Source organism: Nelumbo lutea, chromosome 5, assembly GCF_056320005.1.
Source record: "Nelumbo lutea isolate HS-2025 chromosome 5, American lotus-T2T, whole genome shotgun sequence".
Taxonomy (NCBI): Eukaryota; Viridiplantae; Streptophyta; class Magnoliopsida; order Proteales; family Nelumbonaceae; genus Nelumbo; species Nelumbo lutea.
The window spans coordinates 14,861,594-14,871,295 of NC_142688.1; the positions used below are offsets into that span (position 1 = coordinate 14,861,594).

Genomic DNA, 9,702 nt, shown 5'->3' on the forward strand with positions numbered 1-9,702 from the left:
GCTTTCTGATGTAAAATTGAACTTGTTTTCACACAACCTCTCTGCACTGAGGTTCCCTTTATTAATCAGGTTTTCTATTGAGTTCACCTATTTTGATATGTGATTCCACCATATGCCAATTTTGATAATAGAAGTGCTTACATTTGGATTTGTCATTTGTCATTTATACAACACTTTTAGTACAATGTCCAAGGGCTAATTTTATTACAAGGGGGCTTGATATATACAGTTGCAAAAATGCCCCAGTTGGGCTATATACAAACATATGATAACATACAACTGAAGCATATTAGTTCAATAGAACAAGTAATAACACATTATGTACAGGTTTTATTACAATTTTAGTACAATGTCCAAGGGCTAATTTTATTACAAGGGGATGCCCCAGTTGGGATATACAAACATATGATAACATACAACTGAAGCATATTAGTACAATAGAACAAATAATAACACATTATGTACAGGTTTTATTACAATTTTGTCCACAGTTGTGAGTTATTTACTACAATCCAGGCCCATGGCAGTATCTGTCTAGAGAAACCAGAAAGCTGGTGCAGGAACTATGAACTCACTTTTAGTGGACAAGAAGAGAAGCAAAAAATTTTGCAGATACTCTAGCCAAACAAGAGGCGAATGGGGGTCAATTACTTTGCTGATTGATCAACTTATAGCCTTGTGCATAGTACTTCAAAGGGTATATAGGGGTTATGTGTCTGACAGTGCTTGGGGGCCATGTGATGCCTCAACATCCTATGTCTTCGTAAATTAAACATTTTTATCATCAATAGAAGTGAACAGTTACCAATAAAAAAATCCAGAGATCCGTCTCCCTCAAGTATTGAATATATTCCAATAAATCCTGAAAGATTTGTTGCTCTCAACCCGTGTCAGGGAGAATCCTAATTATTATTGTTGTGATATATTGTTGATTTGAGAAAACAATAAAAAACTTAGCGGTATGTAATGTATTGGACTACCAGACTAGGTTGTGTTGTTGTGGTTGGTCACTTGGTTGGGCCTAGACTTGGGGTAGGGGTGGCAATTGGGCGGGTTGGGTTGGGTTTGGTTTGGGTCGAGTTTCAATCCAACCCATCTAACCCGACAACCCATTAATGACCCAGTTATATAAAATTAAATGGGTTGGGTTCAACCCAAACCCGCTTTAGCCCAATCCAACCCGCCCAAACCCATTAATCTTATATTTATGGACTTAAAAATCAAGCTCTCCCTCTCTCTCTCTCTTTCTCTTAACAAATAAGTTAGTTGTAGCTTGGTGGTTATTGTAGTTATTATTTACATCCATTTGACTATGTTTGGATTCTGGGTTTGACCGAACCACTTAGGTTCAAACTGGTCAGACCAACTTAAACCACTTAGGTTCAAGTGTGGTTGAACCGTTTAGATCTGGATCAATCCGGCTGGACCGGTTCAGCAAATGGTGGATTGACTTGGACCGGACCATGTCAGGTTTGCGCATGGGTTCGAGACCGGACTGGATGGCCCAAACCGGGTCGGCCCGGATTCAGGTCGGCCCGTGTGCATATTGGTTGGATGGACGGTCCAGATCGTGCAAAAGTGTGTGGAGGCTGAATCATCCCGCCCAAAACTATTTTGGATTCGGGTCGACCCAAATCGACTTGTATTGGGTCGGGTCGGTGTGTGTGAATATTGGTTGGGCCGGACAGCCCAACACGAACAAAGCAAGCGGCACTGAACCATCCCACCCAAGGCCTATTTTGGATTTGGGTCAACCTGGATCAGTATATGTTGGATCGGGTCAGACCGCGTTGAACTGGTCTGGACTTGGGTCAAATTGATTTGGATTTATGTTGGGTGAAGTGTATTGATTCAAGACAAAACTAAATTATTAATAGAAAATTAATGCATTAATTATAATTTATTTAATTCTAATGAAGAAAATAAAAAAAAAGGCTAAGGAATTAATACTTATGTCTATAATCCCAATGGTTATCCACAACCCAACCCAACCCAACCCATTTAAATGGGTGGGTTGGGTGATGGGTTGATCACACAACCCGTCAAGTAAATGGGTGGGTTGGGTTAAAAATTGCCACTCCCAACAAGGGGGAAAAACTTTAATTGGTATGCTTGACAAGCATGGGATATAAGGGTCTGTCCTGCTCAACTCCTTTTCCTTTCTCTTTCTGTTGGTGCACTATTGGGTTTAGGTCACTTGAAAACTATCCAAGTATTGCTGTTGTTTCTTTTTATCATATCTTGTGTATGTTGGCTTTGCCTCTTTCTTGGTGAAGCTTTGTATCTAACCCTGTTATGATGTTCTGGGTGATTATAATCTCTTTTTTGGCAAAGCTCTGTTATGATGTTATGGACAATTCTATCTTCAAATTTTGATTATTAAAAATGTTTTTTTGGATCTTGTTAATACTAAACAAAAGGACAAAAAATCTAATTACCCTTATTGTTTACAAGAAATTAATTTTCTTATAAAGATTTTATATTTCTAGGAGATGTCTTGTTCGAAGGCTGTCAATCTTCATGAGTTAAGTTCACAATCTAATAATTAAAAAAGTGTATTACATTGGTCCTGAACCAGAGCAGTGGGTGGTTTCTCAGATAATCCCCTTAAATCTATGGGATTTCACATCAGAGAGGAACACAATTCAAATTGGCACATCTTTAGGACTTATGTGGACCTAATAACCACTAGGGGTGGCAATTTTTCAACCCAACCCACTAACCCACCTAACCCAACCATTAATTGATGGGTTGGGTTGTATCCATTTATTTCTGGGTTACTACAGGTTGGGTAACCCAATAAAGGGTGACTTAATGGTTTGGGCGGGTTGGGTCATGGGTTCCCAACGGATAACCCATTATCTTTGATGATATTTTGACTCTCTGGTTCCAAACCCTGAATTATTCTCACACTATACCTCTCTCTCTCTCTGTCTCTCTCACTCTCTACAATTTTATCAGCAGACCCCTCACATTTTTCCCAACCAGCATATCATCCATCATGTGTGCCATTGGGATCTTCTCCATTACCCATTTTCAAGTCTTGATCGGTGACTTTGAGCCATTTCACATGAAGAAGAGATGAACTTACCATATCTTGCATTGTAAGAGGGAGCCAATGGATGCACTGCCACCATAGATAAAGAATTCAGCTATAGTACCTCTGTTTTCATCCGAGAATTGGAGGAGTAATAGGATCGATGAGCTAAAGCTTGGATAATTTTGAGACTTGTATAGCAACACCACCAATCAAGACCTCATCTGTAGTAAAAACTGGAGGGGGTAAAAGGCCCAATGAGCCAGAGCTCAGATAATTCTGTGGCTCATTGTCTGTGATTGGTGGGAACTCCCTGACTTCACGACTGTGGACAGGCATAACTTATCTCTTGTTTCTCTCAAAAATTGAGCCCAGAAAGTGTTTGATGAAATATCCCCAAAGATAGAATTAATAACTAAACTCTATACGTTGTGTGCTAGCTTTCATTGTTTCCTTATTTCTTGCTATCTACAATTTGCTTTTCTTTTCTTTTGCAATTTTATTATTTGTTTTCATTTTTTTTGTGTTTTTTTATAATTCGTGTTATATTTTCCCACAATTTCTATTATCTTTTTGTATTTTTTTTCTATATTTTGTTATGCTTTTTGTAAATTTGTTAGCTTGTTTTTTCATTTTTTGTGTTTTCTATAATCTTTGTTTTACTTTTCTTGTAATTTCTATTTTCTTTTTGCATCTTTCCATGCTTTAATGAATTAAAATTTAATGGGTTGGATTGGGTCAAGGCAGGTTTGGGTTCAACCCAACCCATTTATTTTTCTCTAAATGGGTTATTAATTGGTTGACGGGTTAGATGGGTTGGGTTGAAGCTCAACCCAAACTCAACCCATCCAAACCCGCCCAATTGCCTCCCCTAATAACCACCATTTGTAGCTAATTGAGAATCTGCACAATTCTTCAAACTTTCCTTGCTTTTCTTCAGTCCTTCCAAAATTTATTTTTTCTTAGAGCAAGACTGTGATTATTCTTTGGTGGATTCCTTAGAAATTGGTGAAAGCTTTTTAAGTTATTACTTTAATGAATCTATTTTTTAACGAGTATTAAAAAAGTTTTAATGATGTGCATATGAGACTGAAGAGATGTATAGAAAAGACTCAAAACTAAAACACCTCACAGTGTGAGTATGCTTCTCTCTACTCATAAAACTTTGGATCTTTTAATCCAGTTTGTTTATATCCACAGAGATTCTATGAATGCATTTCTAAACTATTGAAAGTCCTCCATTTATGTTCTCCTTAAACATCCCTGAAAAGTAAAAAAGGGACCATGGACAAATGATATAATCTGTACTCCCTACCAAAACTGAAAGGCCAGGAAAGAAATGCTTCTCTCAGAGTGGGGACAAGATCATGAGACCTAAAAGAAAAAGCAAAAGAGCTCCTAAAACAAATGAAAGTGCTCTTTCATTCTATAGCTTCTAATTGTACATGGGTTATTGTAACAAATTTCTGATGATTAATAGTTAAATACAAATTGCTTTATCTTTTCAATAAAAACCGTTGCTGGGAAAAAAAAAGAAAAAGTTATTCATCAACTTTTTCTGAAGATCTTCACATAGCATAACGATTTTGTATTTGTATCACCTCATCATGTTGATGGTCAATGGTGATCACCTTAAAAGGAAATGAAATACATGAATTTCTCAACTGCGGGATTGATTAACTTCCCTCATATACAACTGGAGTCAGCACCCAGCAGTCTCTATATTCCCTTTACTAAATCTATCTTGAACCTGTTTTTTGTGTTTGAGTATATTTGGTTTAATATCAACTGATTTAAACTCTTCTGGTATTTTTTCCTTTTTGTATTCATGAGTTAGTTACTTGCTATTTTACCTTCTTCTCATTTGATCTTGTTGGTAATTTACTTTTTGATGTTAAGCTTATCGGAAGCTGGCTAGGAATTATCATCCAGACGTCAACAAGTAAGTTGAATTGCTACAATTGCCTGTTGTGCAGTTGTGCTCATGTATCCTTTTTTACTTTTTCGATCAGCAACATGATCAAAAGTGCTTATATATCTTCTTATACAGTTGTGTGCATTCATCTTGTGATGTGTGAATTATTTTATAGAGAAATCGACAATCTCTACTTGGCTGTCCATTTTGATGTTTCTATTTATGGTATAGCCATAAAAAATATTGCTTCAGGTTATATGAACAAGGTATCTCAACCCCACTGCCTCACCAAAATAAACAAAATAAAATAAAAAAGGAAGAAAATGAAAAGGTTTGGGTATCTTGTCCAGTATGCATTAGGTGGTAATCACATTGTTTTCTAAGGAAAACATTTGACTGCATTTCTATTGACTTATTTGTCATTAACCATCTTTTTACAATTCAATAACTTGTTTGACCTTTTTGTTTGTAAGCTTTGCTCTTTCTTGTCATTAACCACCGTATTACAATTCTTTTGCCATCATTTATGCTATTTTTCCCATATTCATCAAGTTCTTGCATTGGTATCTTGTAACTTTTAATTCTTTCCTTTGCATGCATGTACTTGTGTGCATGGTAATTGCTATATTTTATTAGTTATTTGCTAGGTGTTGACATACTGTAAATTTTTTTCAACAGATTGGGAAATAATTTCATTACTAAAATGGCAGAACCTCAAGCAAAAGCATAGCTTCTATAGTATATAGCAAGAGATTGGGACTCTCTAGTTATACAGGAGTGCAGATCTATTATAATTGGGAACTCTCTAATATCTATCTTTTGGATGTGCTCACCTCTGGTTATTGCTCAAACACATACATAATTGGGTCAATGTATTTTCTTTCCTTCTTTGTTAGGTTTTGGTCCAATCCTGGTTCTACCCTAATACATGGTCCAAACTCTAAGGTAAACCTCACCAGCCCAAACCTTGCCAAGCTAAATTGAGAAACAGTTCACGCCTGAGTGGGTTGCATAGGTGGAGCTAAATTGTCATGAGGGTGAGCAATTGAACCTACTTGGCTTCTAAAATCCTTAAGAGGTTATTCACAATTTATGTAAGGTTTAATTTCTTTGTTCAAAATTGATCCAACTCAAATAAAGTTTGTGGGGTTAATTCAAAATATATAAAGATTTGACCCAATAAAAATAAAGCTTCCGAACTTCATTAAAAGCATGGGGGTACCTCTTGCAATGATTTAAAAGGCACGCCTCAGGCGCACAGATGAGGCGCATTTTGGGGTATGCGCCTTGCCCAGGTCCTAGGCTCACCTCTTTCAAAAGGCACACGCCTGGTGCGCCTAGGCGTGCACCTGATGCGCCTTGCGCCTCAGCCCAGGCATGCGCCTTTTTAAAATTTTGTGCCTCGAGGGGCGTGCTACAAAGTCGACTCATAGAATCAAGAATGCAATATGTTTTACATCACATTAACTACTTGAAGCAAGGCAATTAAGGAAAAAAAGAGATTGTGGGTTTTACATGCTTGAAAATGCTTTATATGTTTGCTTTTATTTTTAAATTTTCATTTGAATACACTTTACATGTTATGTTTATGTGTTTTAATTTTAGATAATAGGTTTTTTAAATCATTTATTTTAAAACTTAAGTTTATATTTTTATTAACATTACTTTTAATATATTTTAATATATTTCCTTTTTTTTTAATTTTGGCATTTTTTGACTTTTTTTTTTGATTTTTTAGCTTTCTTTTTGTAATTTTGTGCCTTTCTTAAAAAGGTGTGTGCCTCGCCTTGCGCCTCAGGCGCAAATTGGCCCTTGCGCTTTTAAAACAATGACCTATTGTGGTTTTAAAAGGTTAAGTCATTGTAATGTTTCACATGTGAATGATTAATAATAAATATTTATATATTGATGCCTTTTCCTTTTTATTACTTTAATTTTGGTTGCACCCGCTGACAAAAATTCCTGGCTCTGCCACTGGTGGGTTGGTCAGATCTGAGTTCAGTTGCTAATATTTTTTTGCAGTTTTGTATTTGTATTTTATTTGGGATGTATACTCCAAATTAGAAAATAAAATGAAAAGAAAATATACAGAAGTATCATTGCATAAACATTTATACATGGTGTATATATTTTAGTTTTTCCTTTTCCCTTTTTTCGATTAATAATAGAAACATTATTATGTTCCTGGTTTCATTTTGCAATACAATACTTTACCTTCTTCTTCAAAAAAAAAAGAAACATTATTATCTGAAAAGGGAATTGAAGGGAGATGTACAAGAAATAAGTTTCTGATCTCTTTTTGATTACTTTATATTAGACTCTGCGTTCAATTACCTTGCAGATGTGCTATGATCACATGCATTTCTCTCAAAATATATACAGTCCTATTAGTGGTCTTGTATCTTATAACATTTCTGTTTGTGTAAAGTTTGGAGTATTATTACATATAAAATAATAAGATTATTATGGAGTCTGATAAATATTACATTTTTTTTCTTGCTAAGGTCTCAATCACCTTATTGAATATCTAATTTATGTCCATAAAGATCGATCTGTCTATCCTGAACTGTACAAGAGATTCTTTTTGTTCATGTGTCCATGAGAATTGAAGTTGTTTAATACCTAATTTGCCATTAAGATGACATGGCAACCTATCCTTCCATGTATGCATCTTTTCATGACACTAGCCATGAACAAAAGCAACAAAGTCAAAGTTGATAATGTCATTCTGTGCTTGTTAACTGAAAGACAGGATCGAACTATGAGGCTGGTGAACATTCCTTTTTATTTATTTATGTCATGTCTTCTTTATGCTGCAGAGAACCTGGAGCTGAACAGAAATTTAAGGAGATTAGCAATGCCTATGAGGTAAGGGGCTGTTTTCAGTATGTCTACTTTATGAATTTGATTGTGGTTCAGTGATGGCGAGTGGAGGCATGGATGTGTAATGTGGTTAACCCAAGGACATGTTCTGCAGGTGCTCTCCGATGATGAGAAGCGATCCTTGTATGACAAATATGGAGAAGCTGGGCTTAAAGGTGGTATGGGCATGGGGGTAAGTTTTTACATGCATGGAAAATCATCAATTTTGGCTATTTCACTTTTTTACCCTTAGTTGTATCTTCTCACAGCGAGAGTATTCTACCATGACAGGATTTCAGCAATCCATTTGATCTGTTTGAATCATTATTTGAAGGCATGGGTGGTATGGGCGGAATGGGCATGGGAGGCAGGAGTTCCAGAAATAGGGCAGTGGATGGTGAAGATGAGATATACACTCTTGTCTTGAATTTCAAGGAAGCAGTTTTTGGAGTTGAAAAAGAGATTGAGATAACCCGTCTTGAGAACTGTGGCACCTGTAATGGTTCAGGTGCAAAACCAGGGACCAAGCCTACGCAATGTAGTACATGTGGCGGCCAAGGTCAGGTTATCTCATCAGCTAGGACTCCATTGGGTATCTTCCAGCAGGTAACTACCTGCTCAACCTGTGGTGGGACTGGTGAGTTGTCCACTCCTTGCAATACCTGTGGCGGGGATGGGCGTGTAAGGCGGACAAAGCGGATTAGTTTGAAAGTTCCAGCTGGTGTTGATTCTGGTAGTCGGCTGAGGGTTCGATCAGAAGGTAATGCTGGGAGGAGAGGTGGAGCCCCAGGAGACCTGTTTGTCATGATTGAAGTTCTCGCAGACCCTGTACTGAAACGTGATGATACAAACATTCTCTACACCTGTAAGGTGTCATACATTGATGCAATATTAGGGACAACAATCAAGGTTCCGACGGTAGATGGCATGGTTGATTTAAAGATCCCACCTGGTACCCAGCCAAACACGACACTAGTGATGGCAAAGAAAGGTGTTCCATTTCTAAATAAAAGCAACATGAGGGGTGACCAATTGGTCCGTGTGCAGGTTGAGATCCCAAAACGGTTGAGTGGTGAAGAAAGGAAACTCATTGAAGAACTTGCGAACCTAAACAAGGCTAAGACCGCAAATAGTAGGAGATAGTAGTGAGGATACCTTATGTTGCCCTTTATCAGTCACTTCTCCTCCTATGATTCCTTATTCTTTGTCTCTCATGGATGAGTAAATTGTTCATGCAATATGCCGTGGGAAAACTTGACTTATAAATTTCTTTGTCAGGCTACGTGGAGCAGTAAAGAATGCAGTTGTAGGTAAAACGTTTGTGTTTGATTTTGTCCTATAAATAGATGTGTTTTAAGGGAAGATAGAAAAAAGAGACTAGGTGATAGTTCTCTTTTGTACTTGTTCTACCTTTTATAATTCCTTTCACTTTTTCTGATGACTTGTTAGTTGAAAAGAATATAAAAATCAAGCAAATATTTATCAATTTGAAAATCTTTCATTCTTTAAAATACAAGGTCAAGTTTGATAATATCTAGCTTTATGCCGGCCAGGTAGATGCTGATATTGGCAGTTTTTGTTTTAGATTCAGTTTGAAAGGAGTAAACCTTATATTTTGCATATATTTGTATACTCTGTAGCCTCAAGGAACAAAACGATAGATATCGGTAAAGGCTCCCTTGGGTTGTATGATTGCCTCAAGGAACAGGGCTTTCATCTTGTTTGGGTCACTTCTGTGATGTCTTGCCCAGTAGCTTCTATTCTTCTAACTTCTAGGCGACAAGGGAAAAAGAGGGGATTCTGCCACTAAAAGTGTGGAATCTATCGAACCAAAAGAAACAAACATAACAAACGGATTACGTTGGTTCTGGTTCTGTGGTTTTTTCCT

The 9,702-nt window shown here is 36.8% G+C and overlaps 1 protein-coding gene across 3 annotated transcripts in view; it reads left to right on the top strand.

Annotated features, from left to right (window-relative positions):
* Window positions 1–9,300, top strand: part of LOC148850527 (chaperone protein dnaJ A7A, chloroplastic-like) — a 33,256-nt gene extending 23,956 nt beyond the window's left edge. For all 3 annotated transcript variants that reach the window (XM_088947199.1, XM_088947198.1, XM_088947200.1), the window contains 4 exons: window positions 4,937–4,979; window positions 7,772–7,820; window positions 7,930–8,007; window positions 8,106–9,300. In XM_088947199.1, the coding sequence (XP_088803325.1) occupies window positions 4,937–4,979; window positions 7,772–7,820; window positions 7,930–8,007; window positions 8,106–8,957 (1,022 nt within the window). In that variant the 3' untranslated portion in view covers window positions 8,958–9,300. The remainder of the gene's footprint in view (window positions 1–4,936; window positions 4,980–7,771; window positions 7,821–7,929; window positions 8,008–8,105) is intronic.
* The last annotated feature ends 402 nt before the right edge of the window (window positions 9,301–9,702 follow it).